Below are 21,974 nucleotides of genomic sequence, written 5' to 3' on the forward strand. Positions count from 1 at the left end.
CCACCAATCACATTTATGATTACAGTTTTTTTATAGCAAGATAATGCGGTCGATCGAACGAGTGACAAAAACCCCACATCGCGATAACTCGTTCATGCGCGCATTCACGAGTTAAAAAGGGCAAAGTTTAAATATCGTTAACAAGGGGAGGTCAGCTTGACTACCGCCTATTGCGCATGCGTGCATTCATGAGTTTAAAAGGGCAGCTTGACTACCTCCATTTTTGAATTTCTTTTATACCAGGATTCTCGACACCAAATGCTATGAGAGAGTTTCTTGATATAAGTCTAAAACGCGTCAAATAGGACTGCACTGCATCTCCTTTATGAACGCTACGTCAGAGCTTTTGTGTACCGACTGTGCTTAGTTATAGAGTGACCAACTTTCCTCAGAAGATGTTGTTGACGGAACAATTTCGTTGTGTGGCCTGTTACTTACTAAACTACACCACAGTCTACGATAACTACTATCAACAAGGAATTATGTAAACTGTTATAAACAAGTTAAATTTGTAAACTGTAGATGAATTGTGTTGGCCTTGCGAGTCATGAGAACCGGAAGGTACTAAATCGGGTGAGACGCGAACCAATGAATCGAAACATCCCTGGAAACTAGTGTTACGACTGGTCAATGAGTGATACATTACATTACCTTCAACTTTCTCCGAGGTCTAAGCCAAGGTAAGGAAGTCTCTCAAAAATTAATGCCTAAAACCAACACTCCTACGGACGCATGACGCTACTGTTTCATCGGCTGAAATACTTTTTGACTTCTTAGTGTATCATTGTTTTACCCATAGTTCATTTCATTTTGCATTAAATTGTTAGTTAATTTTAGCAGTTTCGGTAACTATCATCATCATCATCATCATCATCATCATCATCATCATCATCATCATCATTATTATTATTATTATTATTATTATTATTATTATTATTATTACTATTGTTATTACGTAGTATTGAGGTTAGAAAATAATAGTAAACCTGGGGCCGGTTCTTCAAAAGCTGATTAACGCTAATCCCCTATTAAAATTTAACTGAGATTTTCAATTTGCTCGTCAAAAATATCTCTAAGCAAGTGAAAATAAACGATAAAAAAGAAAATCGTTTCGGTGTCGTGATGACGCCATTATTAATTTAAGTGGCGTCATGACGACACCCTGGACACTGTAACATTGTTCGTTTTTTTTCGTTTATTTTCACTCGCCTGTGTATATCTAAACCTTTCCTTATAAAAATGTCTTTAAAAGCTAATTTTAAGTTGATGGCTAAAAAAACTGAAGGACAAAAGTTTTTTCGAAAAATCTTTATTGATTAGTTATTAAACTTGAATCAAAGTTCAGTTTAACCCAGGATCAGCTTTGAACAACTGGCCTCTGAACCACAGTATATTGTTTGTTTGTTCTAGATGAATGTCTCGTACAATCCTTCAACATCAGTGGGAGTGAACTCGTAGCTTCCCACAATAAAAAGCACAGACAGTACCAGATGAAGAATACCCTGGGGGGAGGTGGTAAGTGGAGCCACAAAAGGTGAAAGAAACTCATTTGCTCCCGTTGTCGTATGATATGGTGATGTCGTGTCCGCGACCAAATGATGGTCCTCTATTAGAACATCCGAATATAGCTGTATCGTGATCTCCTGACTTGAGCTGCAGCTGAACAGGAGCGTAGCCATTGATGTTATACAGTGAGAAGATAAATGATTTACTGGATGAAACGTAACTGCAAGAACCTAGGGGAAAGAAGAAAACCATCTCGCTTAGTAGTCTAATTACATGTTTACCTGTTGATACTTCTTAATAATATGTTTACATAATTACGTACTTACTAACCTGCATTCTTTTGTATGGACTTAGTACGAAATAACCACAACAATGTTGAATCGGTTAAAAGCCAATGATTCGTTCAAATTAATTCTTAGTTCAAATAAAGTACTGAGAAAATAAAATTCTCAGATCACATTTGTGCACGCTGCACTAATTACGAGGATACTATGTGAACGAAAATATCAGGAAGCTTCGGCCGCGAGTTAAGTACATCAACAACATTTTCAGAAACTGCACTTGTTCAAGATGTATTAACAGGAGCCTCTCTTGTCCTGTTCGGAAAGAAACGTAGTAAATTCACCATGACAAACATTTGAGATTTTTTTGCGCAGAGGGTAGTCGGGGTTGAGTGGAATTGTAAACGACCTTGCAATAAAAAAGGATAAAAGCAACAAGGACGGAAACAAAACCTTTCCAATTGCAAACTCAAACAAACACAGCAACTGGTTCGGCAAGGAACAGTACACGTGCACACAGTCAAATAACCCGTAGAGTGTATACGCCCTCTATGGGCAAACTAGCCGAAGGCTGTGCAAAACGGACATTCACGTTATCTAAAAGCAGTTCGTTCTACACGTACTTGAGGATCAAAACAACTTATGTCAGTCTCTAGAGAATAACGAGGGACTTGGAGAAAAAGTACGTTTCCACCTCATCTGTAATCCCTCAAATGGGGTCATAAAGAAGACGACAAATGGTTAGGCGATGAAACTAGCGTGTTTGAGCAAAAAGGCGTTGCAGCGGAATCGGTTCCACGTTGGTTTAACAGCTGGAAATCCGCCATAGAGGGGTTTTTATCGAGCTGACGAATCGAGTGAAAAACTACAGAATGTCATGCAGGTATTTTGTGGAAATTGGGCAACCTTCCTTCAATGTTAACGAAATGTTGATTTTAAAAGGGGCGGCACAGCCAGACTTGATGAAATGAAACAAATTAAATAATTGGAACACTCAAAACGACAGAAAACGTTTTATCAAGTAGACGTATTTTTCTGGGGGAACGCAACGTACTAGTGCAGTGTAAGATCAGTCTTTGGTTAAGCTATTTAATTATTTTACGTGTAACTATTGCAAATTAGCCGATCTGGGTTGGACTCACTGAGTGAAACTATTTAAATCATTAAATAACTGATTATAACTCTTGTTGCCATTAAATGATACTTACTTGAGTACCAAGACACGTCAGTGTATCCACCAAATATGTATTCGCCGACTTGTATTATAGTAACAGTGGGACCCTTACCATCACAGTTGCTGTGAAATGTAGATGGTGCCCAGCCATCTGTCTTAGCATGCCAACATTTCACAAACCTACTTAGGGATGAACTCTGGAAGGCTGGAAACAGTTGGTCCATGTACTTGCTGTTGAGGCTGGCAAGAAAGGAAGATGCATCGAGGGCACCTAATTAAAAGTAAAAGTACAAGATTTCAAGGAACAAGCAGAAAAGATTTTCTTAAACTGTGCGTAACAAATCGCCGAAAAGAAACGAAAAAACAAATGAGTCAGTTAATGTAATTGGCCTTGAAGAAACAACCGCCTTCTCTCTTAGACTGGGATTTAAAGAACACTTTGTTCGAACTCTTAGCGGACACCCTTATTTAAGCGACATTTCTTTAGCCATGTCATCTTATTTAGATGGTGGTTTTAGTGAACATGGATAAAACACAAACAAGGCAGCAAATTGAGCTGTTTCTTTTTCTTTACTTATTAGTTATCTCACATCGCTTTCATCGATCTCATTGCCCCTAGCTCGGCAAACAACTCCCTTTAAGTGGGCGTCGTTTCCGCATTCAATGCAGGACAATTCGGTTGTTGGTCTGCCTGCACCCTTGCCGTGTGTTCTGCTCGTGCTTGCTCGTGCTGTACCGTCCTGGCCTGGTGATCTTGTTCACCTCACTGCTATCCTAAAGCTTATCATAAACTAACCTTCCTTTAGATGTTTACATGTAAAAATGCATTTCATGATCGTTAACTGAAAGTTTAAACTTTTGGTTTATAAAATCCACTTTTCTCCGTTTTCCACGAATTACACACTGTACAACTTAATCAATGAGAAAAGTAACCGTACCAGCAAGCTGATCCTCTAGTTGTGTCACTGTTTTGTTCAGAGATTCAACGACAGACTGGAGCTTTAAGAGATTAGGAAGGGGTATTAAACCTTATTAATAAACATTTTTGGCATAGGGTGTGCCAAATGTTACACCACTCGTCTGATGGATGTCTTGCAACAATCAACAGTCTCACCGATCATTTAAATTTCAAGCTGGAGCAATATGATCTCAAAAAATGGAAATCGTATCTTTTAATTTTGAGCTAGAACGCTAATTTTTAGACCAGTGACTGGAGGTCATTTTCGTAGATTTTGTACTGAGGTGGCAAGGCCATAGGGCAAGAACTTTAAGGCCATCTTAGTGCAATAGAGCCGATGACCAGATATTTGATGGCGGTTTAAAAACTTGCTTTGTATGGAAAAGCATTTGCGAGTGACTGAATGGCAGGGGCGCAAATTTATGTATGGCTTGCATCTCAGAATCCGGGAATTTCTAGGTTCCTTTGACATGAGAAAGATTTCTAAGGGATGAAAAAGCCTCAATCGCAACAGCAACTAACCTTTGTTGTCACTCTTCAGTTCATTCAATTCTTTGGTTTGAGCTAAAAGAAGAAATAGATAACAAAAATACAAATTCATGACATGTTTCACGTCATATAAAATTTCGGTTTAAAACATTTCCGTAATTGTATAGGCTGTTCAGAGATTTGCTCTAGTTTCTGATTACCACCCATCTAACAGGGCTTTTGCAACAATTGGCCACTACATCAATCGTCCTAACCAATATGATCTCTAGAAAATGGAAATATCACCTTTCAATAAGCTACAACGATAATTTTCGATGGTCTGAGGGTTTGAATACTCGAGAAATCAGTAGATTTTGTATTGTGACAAGGCCAACTAACATTTCTGTACTTAGTTTCTCGATAAAAAAAAACCAGGTGCTGTATAACTGTTAGCAATAGGAAGATCATCATCGCAAGAAGTGTTACGCCAGTAAAGCGCAACGGAGAGATTTAATTGATGGCAGTTCAACCTACCCTGAAGCTCTTCCTTCAGCGACGTGATAGCTAAGACGTTAGAAAGGAAGAAAAAATCATCTTATTTCAATGTACAAGTCTTAAGAACAGTAATAATGATTGTAGACACTGTAAAACGCAGAACAAAACATTGTAAACCGTACATAATAATTTTTTGTAGTTATACTGTAGTCAAAAAGCGATGCTGAGAATTTGAACACGGGACTACCATAAAACAAATGCAGTTGGCGATCAGAACCCGGAACATCCGGATTACAAGTAGGGGTATCGAATGGTCTTTGCAAGCATTTGCGAGCATGCGAGCAGTGTGTGTTTATTTTTGCGAGCACGAGCAGTTGTCAAATTTTTCTTGTGAGCACGGCGAGCACTTTAGAAAATAACAGATGGCGAGCACTTCGAGTACTTCGTAAATTTTCCGCTAGCCGGAATTTCTCTCTAGGATACGTTTTTGGCGCCAAGTAATGGCTAATAATCTGGCTGACAGCTCGAAAACAGAAACAAATGAAAAAATTTCAGGCCTGAAGGGGATCAGAACCCATGACCTCTGCGATACCGGTGCAGTACTCTGGTCACGTTGTGAGTTTATGTATGTATAAAAAATAACTACAAAGCAGGATTAACGAAATTTCGAGCAATCGAGCACATTGTAACGAGAATGCTAGCATGCGAGCAGTGGCAACAATTTTGCGAGCACGAGCAAGCGAGCACCCGTGTAATTTTTGCGAGCAATTCGAGCAAAGGCCAAATTTTGCGAGCACTTTTAAATTGAATGAGACAATTCGATACCCCTACAAGTCCGCGCCGTTAACATCTCGGCCACACTCCATCGCCCTCTCAGTTTTAATAAGAATTAAAGAGAGCATTTTACAAAAATTAGAAGAAAAGAACCAAATGGGACAGGAAAGAATGAAAGAGAGCGAGAAGGGGGGGGGGGGGGGGGGGCGGAAATTCGACAAAATTTTCGTGGAAAGCTCTAGTTTGGTTGGTCTCACTCACGTTTTGTACACCCATTGGAACACGGCCTTTGTGCGTCTGACGTAATTAGCGTGTGCGCCAGCAGGACACTGATAATGAGAACATAGGTAGTCTTCATGGTGAGTTACGGGATAACACGTCCAGATCTAGAAAAAGAAAAACAGAAAATTTGTAAGAAAGAAAATAAGTAAATCAGGCATATCTTGGCTTGTAGTACCCTATGCCAATAGTAAAAATACTGACTTAAAGATGAGTTCGTAGATTCATTCCAATAGCAGAAACTCCTGATACTATACTGGTCATCTATTTGTCCATGGGTTGCACGCTGACATGATCTTGCTTTCAGCTTGGCTTCTCGTTCGTTTGATTCCATCAAGATTTGTTAGAGTCTTTTAGCACGTACTCTGTCTCAGACAGTTCAACTTGGATCTTAAATTACCTGAGAAAATTTGTCTTCAACTATGACGCAAGAAAATTGAAATCATCGTTCACTATTATTGAAATCAATCGTCACAGAGCAAATGAACTCGGATACGTTTATCGGTGAATCTTCAGTGCGTTAACTATTTTGGAGAAATTTTAAATGTAACAAACGTTAATTCATAACTCTATTGCAGTGTTTCGATTGTAGCGGCGAGCTACTCTCGAGAATCATCAAGAGGTGTTGTAAGCCGATGAGGAAGATAATCGAGGACTGTTTTACGGGCTCGGCGAATAAAGCAGTCTGATGTGGAATACGTTTACTTGATTTATTCCCTTGACATCAATTGCCATAATCGTTGTTGAGCCGTAAACTGGAATTTGATTAACATATAAACTAGGGGGTCCATATTGAAAGTGAAGTGCTGCCCCATGTTGAAAGACGAAGGGCTTGCACAGTAAATAACATATTCATTTGCGCTGCTTGTGTCCGGAGAGTGAGTGAAACATGAAGATAATACGTACATGGTGTTTAAGATCGTTGGAAAAAGAGAGTAATTAAATTAATGATGTATAAATAAGCAAGTTTGAAGTTGAATTCTGTTGTATATTCTTCACGTTTCCACTACTGTAATCCCTCAAATGGGGTCATAAAGAAGCCGGACGACAAATGGTTAGGCGATGAAACTAGCCTGTCTGAGCAAAAAGGCGTTGCAGCGGAATCGGTTTCGACAGCTGGAGATCCGCCATAGAGAGGTTTTATCGAGCTGACGAATCGCGTGAAAAACTAGAGAATGCCATGAAGGTATTTTGTGGAAATTTGGAAAACTTCCTTCGATGTTAACGAAATGCTGATTTTAAAAAGGGCGACACAGCCAGACTCGATGAAATGAAACAAATTAAATAATTGGGACATTCAAAACGACAGAAAACGTTTTATCAAGTAGACGTATTTTTCTGGGGGAACGCAACGCACTAGTGCAGTGTAAGATCAGTCTTTGGTTAAGCTATTTAATTATTTTACGTGTAACTATTGCAAATTAGCCGGTCTGGGTTGGACTCACTGAGTGAAACTATTTTAAAATCATTACGTAACTGAGTATAACACTTGCTGCCATAAAATGATACTTACTTGAGTACCAAGACACGTCAGTGTATCCACCAAATATGTATTCGCCGACTTGTATTATAGTAACAGTGGGACCCTTCCCATCACAGTTGCTGTGAAATGTAGATGGTGCCCAGCCATCTGTCTTAGCATGCCAACAGTTCTCAAACCAACTACCGGATGAACTCTGGAGGACTGGGACTAAATAAGAATGCAGTTGGTCCATGTACTTGCTGTCGAGGCTGGCAAGAAAGGAAGATGCATCGAGGGGACCTAATTAAAAGTAAAATTACAAGATTTCGAGGAACAAGCAGAAAAGATTTTCTTAAAATGTGCGTAGCAAATCGCCGAAAAAAAACGAAAAAACAAATGAGTCAGTTAATGTAATTGGCCTTGAAGAAACAACCGCCTTCTCTCTTAGACTGGGATTTAAAGAACACTTTGTTCGAACTCTTAGCGGATACCCTTATTTAAGCGACATTTCTTTAGCCATGTCATCTTATTTAGATGGTGGTTTTAGTGAACATGGATAAAACACAAACAAGGCAGCAAATTGAGCTGTTTCTTTTTCTTTACTAATTAGTTATCTCACATCGCTTTCATCGATCTCATTGCCACTAGCTGGGCAAACACCTCCCTTTAAGAGGGCGTCGTTTCCGCATTCAATGCAGGACAATTCGGTTGTCGGTCTGCCTGTGCCCTTGCCGTGTGTTCTGCTCGTGCTTGCTCGTGCTGCACCGTCCTGGCCTGGTGATCTTGTTCACCTCACTGCCATCCTAAAGCTTATCATAAACTAACCTTCCTTTAAGATGTTTACATGCAAAAATGCATTTCATTAACTGAAAGTTTTAACTTTTGGTTAATAAAATCCAGTTTTCCCCGTTTTCCCCGGATTACACACTGTGCAACTTAATCAATGAGAAAAGTGACGTACCAGCAAGCTGATCCTGCAGTTGTGTCACTGTTTTGTTCAGAGATTCAACGGCAGAATGGAGCTCTAAGAGATTAGAAAGGGTTATTAAACCTTATTAATAAACATTTTTGGCATAGGCTGTGCCCAGAGTTACGCCACTCGTCCAATGGATGTCTTGCAACAATTAACAGTCTCACCGATCATTTTTATTTCAAGCTGGAGCAATATGATCTCTAAAAATGGAAATCATATCTTTTAATTTTGAGCTAGAACGCTAATTTTTAGACCAGTGACTGGAGGTCATTTTCGTAGATTTTGTACTGAGGTGGCAAGGCCAAAGGGCAAGAACTTTAAGGCCATCTAAGTGCAATAGAGCCGATGACCAGATATTTGATGGCGGTTTAAAAACTTGCTTTGTATGGAAAAGCATTTGCGAGTGACTGAATGGCAGAAGCGCAAATTTATGTATGGCTTGCATCTCAGAATCCGGGAATTTCTAGCTTCGTTTGAATGAGAAAGATTTCTATGGGATGAACAAGCCTCAATCGCAGCAGCAACCAACCTTTGTTGTCACTCTTCAGTTCATTCAATTCTTCGGTTTGAGCTAAAAGAAGAAAGATAACAAAAACAAATTAATGACATGTTTAACGCTTTCCAAACTATTTTCAGTTTTTCCAATGTTTCAATTTTCCAAAGAAAGTGTCATTTTTATGCTATTTGTGCGGAGATGAATTAAGCTTAAGTTTTTGTCGATTCATACGGAGTAAAAAGTAAACACATCAAGAAAACTTCTTTTCAGCGGAGTGATTTTTATTGTCCTCACAAATTAGCCATTTAAGTAATCTTAAGTCTTATTTGTCTAAATCAAGGGGTCCGAAATTCGGACCCTTGGTTCAACTAAATCCGCAGAAAATGCGTTTTTAAAAATAATTCACTTTAATTCCAGGGGTCCGAAATTCGGACCCTTGGTTCAACTAAATCCGCAGAAAATGCGTTTTTAAAAATAATTCACTTTAATTCCAGGCGTCCGAAATTCGGACCCTTGGTTCAACTAAATTCGCAGAAAATGCGTTTTTAAAAATAATTCACTGTAATTCCAGGGGTCCGAAATTCGGACCCTTGGTTCAACTAAATCCGCAGAAAATGCGTTTTTAAAAAATACTTCACTTTCAGTCTAGGGGTCCGAAATTCGGACCCTTGATTCAACTAAATCCGCAGAAAATGCGTTTTTCAACAAAACAATTTACTTTAAGTCTAGGGGTCCGAAATTCGGACCCTTGGTTCAACTAAATCCGCAGAAAATGTGTTTTTCAACAAAACACAATTTAAGTCTAGGGGTCCGAAATTCGGACCCTTGATTCAACTAAATCCGTAGAAAATGCGTTTTTCAAACCAATTTACTTTAAGTCTAGGGGTCCGAAATTCGGACCCTTTGGTTCAACTAAATCCGCAGAAAATGTGTTTTTCAACAAAACAATTTAAGTCTAGGGGTCCGAAATTCGGACCCTTGGTTCAACTAAATCCGCAGAAAATGCGTTTTTCAAACCAATTTACTTTAAGTCTAGGGGTCCGAAATTCGGACCCTTTGGTTCAACTAAATCCGCAGAAAATGTGTTTTTCAACAAAACAATTTAAGTCTAGGGGTCCGAAATTCGGACCCTTGGTTCAACTAAATCCGCAGAAAATGCGTTTTTCAAAACAATTTACTTTAAGTCTAGGGGTCCGAAATTCGGACCCTTGCTTCGATTAACACTCAAAAAAATCTATTGTAAAAACGAAACGCTGCAACTCTGAAGATAGGACAATTGCCTTAGACCAAACCTCAAATCTCTTTTAAATGACTTGTGCTTACGATGAAAAGTGAGTTCAGTGCTATCCGTCAACAAAATTGCAGGGTTACTTGACACACTATTTATAAGAGGTGATTCTGCAACATTTAATAACTCTACTCATTAAGGGAAAAAAACTGTTTCCAGTTGTTCAAAGGATGAATAGGGATAAGTCATTTAATTAGACAAAATTTCTATCAAAATGATTTGCGTACTTCAATCGATAATGATTTATCAAACAGATCACCCTTATATATTCACCCTTTGTACCACCGGCGTCTATAAAAAATTCTTATGCTGTTTATGAGTTTCTCGTAGAGGAACCGGGTTTATTTTTTCCTTCCTGGGCTTTACGAGGCTGGACTTTGGAAGCCAGGTGAAACCTTACGTTTTCCTGCACCTCCTCTTTACCGAAATATAAGCCATTTCTGCCACTCCGCATAGTTGCAACTATTGCAGCCGCATTATGCGAAAAAAGATCTACCACATAATCACCAGAGCGACTAAAATGGTTGACGATCCACTCGTACGCAGCAGTGGGCAACTTTCCACTCTTGTCAGCTGCAACCTGGACAAAACCGTCTCTTGGCTCATCTTTTCGAAACACAAAGTGCTCTTGCACAAGTTTCCTGGAAATATGCCAGTGGCCAACAAGATAACAGGTAAAAGACTTTGAAAGCAGAAAAGGATCTAGGATAAAAGGAATGTTTAACCATCGTTACCATCATTATCATTATCATCATCATCATCATCATCATCATCATCATCATCATCATCATTACACTGTAAATGGTAATGAAAAATATAGTACATTAATAAAAGTAAAATGCTCATTTAAATTAGAGGGGAATTTGTACGGTCTTCGCTTATCCGGGGGAAGTAATTTCAATGGATATAGCCTTTCTTTTAAAGAAATACGAGCTTGAGATTTCATTGTTCGTTGAAATGTAGAAGTGAACGAATTACCTTCCTTTGAAAAATGGCTTCTTTACACCTACACTCAAGGTATGTCTAACAAATGTCTGTCTGCAAAGCATGGACAGCTAATGATATGTGGAAGCATTTCCGTGAAAGGATTTAAACTGATCTCTATGTTCACTATGCTCAGTAGACTGTTCAGAGTCCCCTATTTTTCCGTGTGATCGTCGAGATCGAGCGCGTCTTACCGTTAATGGCGGCCATCTTGACTTTCAGTCGTACCGAGTCTAACCTGGGGAAGAGTATCAAATCTACTTAGGGGGCGGGGGACGGTTTGGGAGGAGGCGAGAAAACCCTAGAGCTATAATCCCCGACGGCCGCCCCCTCGGTACATCTTAAAATCAAGATGGCCGCCATTAACGGTAAGACGCGCTCGATCTCGACGATCATACGGAAAAAAAGGGGACTGTGAACAGTCTAATGAGAACCAGCTCTGGACGCAGCAACTGCCAAAAACCTGTATCAAGTGCTTTGGATTTTCACTGGACGAAAATTCCAAATTGTTACCAGGAACTACTGCCTTTTTAAGGAAAGCGTACAAGACAAGAGAGGAGAACCTAACAGGGACACAGTGATTAAATCTAATTCTATTGGAACTTAGCACATTTTGCATTATTGATGACATTTGAATTAGTATTCTCATGAAAGTAAATTATCTAATAATCAGTGGGCATTCTGCATCACATGGCAAATAACGTTAATCAATTTAGTGAATTGATGGGCAAGTCACATGCGAGGGTCCAAATTCAGCAATACGGCTTTCTAAATGAAAGTATTTCCACATTTGTGGACCCTTGCTTTCCAAATAAATTAAGATAATTTAAAGCGGAGTCAAATTTCGGACCCTTGGTTTCTGAATAAATTAAGCATGGTGTTTTTTGATTTTTAGCGGAGTCAAAACCAAGGGTCCGAATTTCAGACCCTTGGTTTCTGAATAAATTCAACATGGTATTTTTTGATGATTTTAGCGGAGTCAAATTCAAGGGTCCGAATTTCGGACCCTTGGTTTCTGAATGAACTCAGCATGGTTTTTTTTTATGATTTTAGCGGAGTCAAATCCAAGGGTCCGAATTTCGGACCCTTGGTTTCTGAATGAATTCAGGATGGTGTTTTTTGATGATTTTAGCGGAGTCGACGTTGGTTTCTGAATAAATTCAGCATGTTTTTTTTTTATGATTTTAGCGGAGTCAAATCCAAGGGTCCGAATTTCGGACCCTTGGTTTCTGAATAAATTTAGCATGGTGTTTCCTGATGATTTTAGCGGAGTCGAAACCAAGGGTCCGAATTTCAGACCCTTGGTTTCTGAATAAATTCAACATGGTATTTTTTGATGATTTTAGCGGAGTCAAATTCAAGGGTTCGAATTTCGGACCCTTGGTTTCTGAATGAATTCAGCATGGTTTTTTTTATGATTTTAGCGGAGTCAAATCCAAGGGTCCGAATTTCGGACCCTTGGTTTCTGAATGAATTCAGCATGGTTTTTTTTTATGATTTTAGCGGAGTCAAATCGAAGGGTTCGAATTTCGGACCCTTGGTTTCTAAATAAATTTAGCATGGTGTTTTTTGATGATTTTAGCGGAGTCGAAACCAAGGGTCCGAATCTCGGACCCTTGGTTTCTGACTAAATTTAGCATGGTGTTTTTTGATAATTTTAGCGGAGTCATAACCAAGGGTCCGAATTTCGGACCCTTGGTTTTAATGCATGAAAAATTATGCATGTGGCAATGCCTTTTTCATGGTTGAAAGGTAACGTCTGATTAACCACCTATTATATCAGTTTCTGAGGAACGAATTTGCTCATCCGCTAAAAGAGAAGAACTTTTCATACCTTAAAATTACATTTTTTCGCTATCCGCAAGTTTTAACAAATTCAATAGAGACAAATTTGTAAAAAAACTGCCGTCCTCAAAAATAAGAAAATTTGAAAGTCACTTTTAGTGTTTAGTTTTCACCAAAAACGTTAGGTAACGTTACTTTTTGCGACATATTAATAGCTTCACGAATTTTTCTATCAAGATATACAGTTTTTGCGGAATGATTATGCAAAAAAGGTTATTAATCTTATTTTCTCGCGGAATTACAGATTTTGGAAAAACTGAAAATAGTTTGGAAAGCGTTGTTTGAGGTCACATTAAATGGCGTTTTAAATAATTTCCGTAATTGTGTAAGCTGTGCAGAGAATTGCTCTAGTTACACATTACCACTCATCTAATAGGGCTTTTGCAACAATTGACCACTTCAAAAATCATCTTAATTAGTCGCTGGACCAATATGATCTCTAGAAATGGAAATATCACTTTTCAATAAGCTACAACGATAATTTACGATGGTCTGAGGGTTTGAGTACTTGAGAAATCAGTAGATTTTGTATTGTGACAAGGCCAACTAACATTTCTGTACTTAGTTTCTCGATTTAAAAAACCGGTTGATGTATAACATTAACTGTTAGCAATAGGAAGATCATCATAGGAAGAAGTGTTACGCCAGTAAAGCGCAACGGGTAGATTTAATTAATGGCAGTTCAACCTACCCTGAAGCTCTTCCATCAGCGACGTGATAACTAAGACGTTAGAAAAGAAAAAAAAATCATCTTATTCTAATGTACAAGTCTTAAGAACTGTAGTAATGATTGTAGACACTGTAAAACTCAGAACAAAACATTGTAAACTGTACATAATAATTTTTTGTAGTTATACTGAAGTTAAAAGGCGAGGCTGAGAATTTGAACACGGGACTACCAGAAAACAGATCCAGTTGGCAATCAGAACCCGGAACATTCGAAAAACAAGCTCACGCCTTTAACATCTCGGGCCACATTCCATCGCCCTCTCAGTTTTAATAAGAATTAAAAAGAGCATCAATTTTTTTCAAAATTAGAAGAAAAGAATCAAACAACACAAGAAAGAATGAAAGAGAGCAAGAAAGGGGGAAAGAAATTTGACAAAATTTTCGTGGAAAGCTCTAGTGTGGTTGGTCTCACTTACGTTTTGTACACCCCTTGGAACAAGGCCTTTGTGCGTCTGACGTAATAAGCATGTGCGCCAGCAGGACGCTGATAATGAGAACATAGGTAGTCTTCATGATGAGTCACGAAATAACACGTCCAGATCTAGAAAAGCAAAATAGAAAATTTGTAAGAAAGAAAATAAGTAAATCAGGCATATCTTGGCTTGTAGTACCCTATGCCAATAGTAAAAATACTGACGTAAAGATGTGTTCGTAGACTCCTTCCAATAGCATAAACTAATCAGCGAAACAGAAATAGCACGTATACTACATTTAATCTGATCGATTTCTGGAACTCTCAAGAGGTCGTGTTCCCTCGGGGCTGTAGGCAGGTTTCATTTGAGTGTCGCAAGACCAAATCAAAAGCAATGATATCCCTTTAACCAATATCATAACAGACGTAAAAACGAACCAATCAGAACTCAAAGCAATGCGTGCAAACAGGAAACGATTCGTACTGGTTTAGAATGTGGAGCGGGTTTTGCTAACCAATCAAAACGCGTGGTGACGCAACGCGAATTACTTTCGACAATCACTTGAAAACATTCGAATCTAGGCCTTACTGCAACGGAGGAGTAATGTGGAATTATGAGTGAGAGATACACGTAGACTGGAGAAAGAACGAGACCAGTTAGGAAAGTTTGATTATAATATAGCGTCAGTAAAGAGCGCGCTCTGATTTCCTGATACTATACGCGTCATCTATTTACCCATGGGTTGCACGCTAAGATAAGCTTGCTTTCAGCTTGGCTTCTCTTTCCATGAAGATTTGTTAGAGTCTTTTGGCACGTACTCTGTCTCAAACAGCTCAACTTGGACGTTAAATTACCTAGGAAAATTTTTTTTCAACTGGGAAGCAAAGATATTGAAATCATCGTTCACTTAATTATTGAAATCAATCGTCGCAAGGCAAATGAACTCGGATACGTTTATCGGTGATTCTACAGTGCGTTAACTATTTTGGAGAAATATTAAAATGTAATATGTTACTGAATTCATAACTCTATCGCACGCTAATTTTTTCGTGCTATTGTCTGCAAGTTTTTAGTTGTTTCGATTGTAGCGGCGAGCGTCACTCTCGAGAGTCATCAAGAGGTGTCGAAAGCCGATAAGGACGATAATTGAGGACTGTTTTACAAGCTTGGCGAATAAGGCAGTCTGATGTGGAATACGTTAACTTTACTTGATTTATTCCCTTGACATCAATTGCAATAATCGTTGTTGAGCCGTAAACTGGAATTTGATTAACATATAAACTAGGGGTTCCATAATGGAAATGAAGTGCTGCCCCATGTTGAAAGACGAAGGGCTTGGACAGTAAATAACATATTCATTTGGGCTGCCTGTGTCCGGGGCGCGAGTGAAAAATGAAGATAATACATGGTGTTCGAGATCATTGGTAAAAGAGAGTAAATTAATGGTGTTTAAATTAGCAAGTGTGAAGTTGAATCCTATGATATTGTATTTGTTATTTAAGCTTGTTGCTATCTTGACGCTAAAGTTTTTATAACTTCAAACTTGCTTATTCTTTAAAGGCATTAATTTCTAATAAGCGCAAACACAGAACGTAATGCAAACAATGTATGCCAGAACGTTTTAATCAATTTTTTTAGTATGTTTATAATATAAACACTGTATAATGATTAAGGTCGTATCTACAATGCATTCTTCTCGTTCGGCAAATTATAATTATATTATACAGTTTGTTCGCCTCGCTGGGCAATTCGGGCATATTAGAATTCAGTCTGTTCGCCTCCCTGGGCAATTCACTTGTTTCCCGACGTAACTACTCGAACCAACTCGAACGTTTTGTGAACATTTTTCGAACTTAATCGAACTCAATCGAATTTAATCGAACGATTGGGTTCGATTGAGTTCGACGATCGAGCACAATCGAACTCTTACAAAAAAATTGGAGCAATCGAACCCAATTGAACTTTGATTGAGTTCGATTAGGTTTGGTGGCCGAAGATGGCATACATTCGATTAAAAAAGATTAAACTTGATAACGCTAGTGGATCATAAAAGGATGTTTCAGTAAAGCTACATCAATCTATTGTTCGTTTCATCTAAGTCTTTGTTATTCTTGCATGCTAAAAAAATCAAACTGCTTGTCTATTTCGACTGATGGTTTGCACCGGCCGATTAAGTTCGATTGGGTTCGGAAATCGAACGCACTCGAACTCTCACACAATTTTTTGGGTTCGATTGAAATAAGAATAATAATTGAAAATAATAACAATTGAAATGACATTGTCTTCGCCTGGATTCCTCTGTCACTAAAACGTTCGTTACCGAAATACTTAAATGTACACCTGACATGACAAGCTAGTGAGTACCTTACCGGTAAAGTCCTTCCCTTCGCATCGACTTTCGACCTAACACCAATACGGCAAATACCAAGTCGCATATCAAAGCACGAGGCCGCAGATATTCAAGTCTGTCAATCGTAAATTCCCGGATCACAGATTTTCTACGCAGCGGAGTCTGGGAACTGTTAACAAACAGCGAAACCGGGAGTAATGCTTAGCTAGCAAATGGTGATTACGTGTGCGACTCGTACAAAACTCAAAAACTTGCAAACAAACTCATACCTATTCGAGCGGCCCCAATGAAGTCAATGGAATCACCCTGATAACGATTTGTGACGACTGAGTGCTTTGTAACCGGGCTTCATATTAGTGGAAATTTAAACTCCAAGGATCTGGGACTGGACTCAAGGGTCTCAGGATTAAGTGGAATGAGTTTCAGCCTGACAATTTTGGAGAAACGAAGTGAGCCAAAACGATTGAATTACCTGTGGTTGCCATGACAACCAAAACCGAACAATGTACTAGCCTTCAAAAGCGGTTGTTTTTTTTAGCGGCGCATGAACAATTAAGCGTAAAATACATATATAATCTGAAACTAGATGGATTCTAAGAGGAAATAAAATAAACGTTGAAATTTTCAATTTTTCTTCAAAATCCAACCGTAATGCCCTCTTAAGGCGAAAACAATGCGAAAACTTAAGAGCCAAACTACAATAAAGAATGGTTAAACACGTAGATATCAGTTCGTCGCTTGCCTCTAAAGAAGAACTACTTCAAGACTTGTGGATTAACTTGAGTTCGTGGCGAGAGCAGGCCTTTCATCTATAAATGCAAACTGGATAGCATAAAACAGCATGATTTACATGATTGTTAAAAGCACCGACATTTGCAACCTCTGAATCGCTTCAACTCAAGGGCCAATTCACAAACCACAGAATGAATTGTAAAATGGGCTAATAAAGAAGCTTCTACACCGTGACATTGAGTTACTTGTGCAACATTGCACTGCACGGGAAACAACATCACGAAAAACAAACACAAACAAAAACTCTGAGCTCTATTGAGGTGGATCTGTTTACAAGCTATAGATATATTATAACATCATATCTCAATAAATCAAGAGAGCAGCTTCAACACCTTTATTGAAGTGGTAAGAATTAACGTTTATCTCAACTAATATTTTTAACATTGGCTCATTTGAATGACGGTGCGTCCTGTGACTCTAATAACATTAAAAAAAAAAGACCCAATTACCAATCACAGCTTTGTCTTACATGTCGTTGGTTGGATCGAGCTCTCATTTTTTGTCTTTGCTGCATTTGCGTTCATTGTGATTGGGGGTTTTACACGGGAACCCAGATCTGCACATAACTGGCATTAATTTTATCAACTGTTCTAAACCAGTGTCTAAACGTATTCCCTAAGTTTTTTAAAACTTAAAAGTTAACAGTTAACAGCCTACTCGATCAGTGCCGGCTGGGATCGAAAACTGTACTATCTTCTAGTCTCGAAGACTTGACCATTTTCTCCTGTTCAGGGAGGGCACGTTTTCCCGTGGTTCAAGGGCTAGTTTTCCGGATTTTTACCAGGTGCTTCGCCTAAGTCCTCAACCTTTGAATACTTCAGTAGCTGCATCGTACGCCAACATGTCCATCAGGTCTAAATACATCAGAAATATTAACAAGGGTCCGATGGAGAAAGGGTGTAAGGGATGATTGGTGATGTGAGGGTTCGAGTTCACCCAACAATTTAAAACCTCTGACGTAAGCCTAAAAACTGAACTATATTTTGTCCTACAGAGCTGCTATGCTATCATGTTAAAACATTTTCCATATTCACTTTGTGATTTCAGGGCACGAATTCCCCCAACAAGCTAATTGTTTAGCACTGCTGTGAACGATCATGACATCACAATATTGATAATCAGGCGGTATGCGTTCCATCGCGCGCTACAGAAGTTAGGAGAAAGAGACCGCTCGACCACTCGCGGTCTAAATATATTAAAACAAGCGTCTATAAGCAGACGTAAGGGCACATAATACTGGTATAGGTGGTTTGCAACCAATCCCTAGAGATCCAAAAGACAATGATGTGGACGACATTGCGCCTCGAGAGTGGCCAACTCGGTCAACAGAACCAAATTAAAGTGCATTAAAACCGAAATTGGTAAAACAAACATTATGAGGCAGTCATTTTTAACGAAGCCACGAAAAACAAGTCAATATCCAGCTTAGCACCTGAAATTTTAGAAAAATTCACTTGATGAAGGACGAAGTTTTGACCTGTAGTAACTGCTCCTTAATCTCGGGTTTTTAATCTCCGTATCCTCTGCAGGCCAGGTCTCTGCAAAAAGATGGCTCAAAGCAAAGATGCTAGCCACCACTTTGTTCCTCTCAGTATCCATTGCATCATCCTTTTTTTTTCGTTTTTTGGTATGTCTGTTTTAATTTCGGTTTCCCTTGAAATTGAACATATATAAGAATGTCATGATGAATTATTTTACCCTAATGCTGCTAATGGCGCGCAACTCTGAAAATGTTTCCAAATGGTCTGAGAAGCAGCAGACCTGTAAGTAATTTGATGACAAGCAAACGTTTTTCTTTCATTTTAAAGACATGTTTCGGCAGTTTCATCTGCCATTGCCAGTTGAATATTACGCGTCACAGAGCTGGTTAACTAAAAGGGCTAATTAAAGATATAACAAGGAATGTTAAGACAAACGAAAAAGATGCGACACTCTAAAGGCATCATATGAGAGAATTAACATGCTATACTTGGTGGTTCAATTTGTTATTGCTTTAATTAGCCCTGCATGGTATTTAACCACCTATGCAATGCGTAATATTCAAATGACGATGGCAGATTTAACGGCCGAACACGTCTTTAAAATGAATTAAATATTGTTTTCATCAAAATGAGAAAATGCTGTTTTCTTCTGAGCAGAACTTTCTATGTAGTTCAATAGCAGCGCTTCTTTAATTTGTTTTGATTTTTATCATTTTTCCTCGGCATTGACTGACATTGCTTAAACAGGCCTCAGCGTGAATCCTCTTGTACCTCTACGTTTACATAGAAACGTAAAGCTACCATCCAATGTGCAGGCTTAAGTCAGTCATAACGAGATAAACATTCATTGTTATCTTATAAGTGTTCTTTTTTGTGGGAGCCTCTTTTTTTCAAGTTGGAATCATTGCCATCCTGTCCATAGATGCGCGCTTATGTTCAAAGGCTAAACAATTGTTATAAAAACAAGCAAACAAGTTTAAAAAGTCGCCAAACAAAACAAAGAAAGAAAAACTACTCCGAGAACACCGACTTCTTATTTGCATTCTATCTAAGCACCACGGCAGCTTAGAAACATCATATTGAAGGATCGATGGCGCACAAGCTTCCTTTTACCGGTTTAATAGCCACAACAATTAACAAATGAATGCAAATTTAGAATATTCTCTCTCTTCCATGCGAGGGATGCGGATGAAGAATTGAAATAAGTAACGTCGCGAAGAAGCCGGGTCGAAAAAATACACTCAACCTGAAAGGTATTGAATATATTTTTTATTATTGAACAAAAAATTTAAAGCTTTTACTGCGAACAAGTTTTAATGAATATTGCAGCAATTCAGTTCACATAGCTAGGTGTATTATGAATATCACAAGTTGTCGGTTTGACATGTAGATCAACCCGGTATTTTGAAAAGTGTAACATTTAGTTTTAAACTTTTTCGATCGTTTCCAGCAACAGTGCAGATGACACAGATGATCATACAGATTCTTAAAAAAGGATCTCCTCGTTCCTCTGTGACCTTACTGATTCAAAAAATTATTTGCATATGTATTAACAAATTTCTCGAGTATACAGATAGACATTGACTTATATGTTTGTCCATTTATTTATTTAGTTTGCCAGCTAGTCAGACAGATATATTCTCTGTTTCCTTTTCTGCCCCGATAGCTTCTTAATATTTTTAATATCCTGTATTATGGTCTTCCGACTGCTAAGACTAATAAATACGTATGTAGGTGTGTCTCAGTATGTCTGTTTGCATGTATTATGTAAGTATGTAATATTATTTCCATGTGCAATACTATGAGGATGACTGATTAGTCAAAAACGTTTGGTTTTCTAGCCTTGTAAATAGTATTGTAAATCTCAAGCGAATTTATGGACATTATTTCCTTGTTTCATGACTTCTCGTTGGAGGGTACAATTAATTTTAGCAAATCTCTTCAGCATTTTAACAACTTTTCATGCAATGACCTGTAACTGAGAAAGTAACATCTATTTCGTCTTTGTCTTTGTGGTGTATTTGTAAAGCTTCGTTTTTGTACAGGCCTCGTTTTCACGTAGCATGTGCTCACCTTCACGAGTTGTGAAATCCCCAATTAAGTTGATGTTTTGCTGATAGAATAAATCTGTTGGATTTCGAGACCAATTCTGCTCTTTTACGGCACGATTATTACGGAATACCTCACAGTGACGACGAGGAAAACTTGATAACGAACAGTCAACGTCGAAAAACGGAAAATTACCGGCGAAAACAGCTGCTCAACTCGCAACACGGAGTGAGGCACGAAGCGAGGCCAACGCCATGGCGGGGAGACCTCCTTTCGACGTTTGCCATCCCGAGTCTGAAGATTTCAAGGGCTACTCTCGGCGAACGGATGTAGAAATAATTTTCATTGTCTATGATTTAAAAGACGACACGGACAATGCTGCTAAACGAAGAGCGATACTCCTAACATCCATTGGAAGTGGTACTTGTCGAGTCTTGAAGGATTTATCCTACCCTGCCGCGTCAAATACTGAAGACCTTTAACCAGGTAGCAACGCTACTTGGTGGCCATTACAAGCCAACTCGCTTAAAAGTCGCGAAAAGATACACGTTCCATTCTGCCAGTCAACGACTGGGGCAAACCATTAACGGTTTGTCAGAGAGCTAAAACACTTGCTGGAACATGTGAATTCATGTACGTACAAACAGTTGAGCGAGAGCCTACGGGATCACTTTATCTGCGGCCAGCCTTCGTTCGGAACAAATTAAACGGAAACTATAATCGGCAAATTGCACTTTTCAAGAGGCTGTAGATGCTGCAATTGCCCACGAAGCTACTCAGAAAGACGTCCGCGATCTTGGATCGAATTCTCTCGGTACGAATTCTACGGTGAGTGTAAACAAGGTCAAATGGGACCATTTCTTGTCACGTGGTCGCACGCCAGCGCCTGGTCAACGTCATAGCAGAAATAGCAAACAACCTCAGCAGAGGAGCGATGGCAGCCATGCGTTTACGGTCAGTCGAGCAAGATTGCCTGTTAAGGGGATTACGAGTTATTTTTCCTACCCGTTATCAGCAAGATATGCTTACGAATTACATCATGTTATTTCTCCGGCGTACCCTGCCTGGGTGTCCTGTAGTACAGGTCACCCAGGCATTGTCCGGATGAAAGAGTTAGCATGGTGCCCGAGCATTGATCAGGAAATTTAACAAACCGTGAGAAACGGTGCCAGCTGTC

At 38.9% G+C, this 21,974-nt stretch overlaps 1 protein-coding gene across 5 annotated transcripts; it reads right to left on the reverse strand.

Moving 5' to 3' along the window:
- Nucleotides 1-1,302: 1,302 nt before the first annotated feature.
- On the reverse strand, nt 1,303-16,634 carry LOC146458278 (uncharacterized). Of its 5 annotated transcripts, none has more exons than XM_085090724.1 (6): nt 16,495-16,634; nt 14,129-14,253; nt 13,675-13,704; nt 8,900-8,941; nt 8,359-8,421; nt 1,303-1,736 (listed from the first exon to the last, which is right to left on the reverse strand). In XM_085090724.1, exons 2-6 carry the CDS (start codon nt 14,223-14,225, stop codon nt 1,546-1,548), a joined length of 423 nt encoding a protein of 140 aa, XP_084946850.1. In that variant the 5' UTR covers nt 14,226-14,253; nt 16,495-16,634; the 3' UTR covers nt 1,303-1,545. The 5 variants fall into 5 exon arrangements, with proteins under 5 accessions (XP_084946850.1, XP_084946851.1, XP_084946847.1 ...); XM_085090721.1 differs by lacking the exon at nt 1,303-1,736 and adding an exon at nt 7,390-7,697; XM_085090723.1 differs by lacking the exons at nt 1,303-1,736; nt 13,675-13,704 and adding an exon at nt 7,390-7,697.
- Nucleotides 16,635-21,974: the final 5,340 nt, after the last annotated feature.

This window comes from Pavona decussata, unplaced genomic scaffold (genome assembly GCF_977016875.1).
Source record: "Pavona decussata unplaced genomic scaffold, jaPavDecu1.1 SCAFFOLD_233, whole genome shotgun sequence".
In the NCBI taxonomy this organism is placed as follows: Eukaryota; Metazoa; Cnidaria; class Anthozoa; order Scleractinia; family Agariciidae; genus Pavona; species Pavona decussata.

Excerpts from the sequence above, each read along its gene's own strand:
- LOC146458278 (XM_085090721.1), bottom strand. The coding sequence starts at position 14,225 with ATGAAGACTACCTATGTTCTCATTATCAGCGTCCTGCTGGCGCACATG. Across the intron at positions 13,705-14,128 it reads TTCCAAGGGGTGTACAAAAC|TTATCACGTCGCTGATGGAA; the intron begins GTAAGTGAGACC and ends CTAACGTCTTAG. Across the intron at positions 8,942-13,674 it reads GCTGATGGAAGAGCTTCAGG|CTCAAACCGAAGAATTGAAT; the intron begins GTAGGTTGAACT and ends TTCTTCTTTTAG.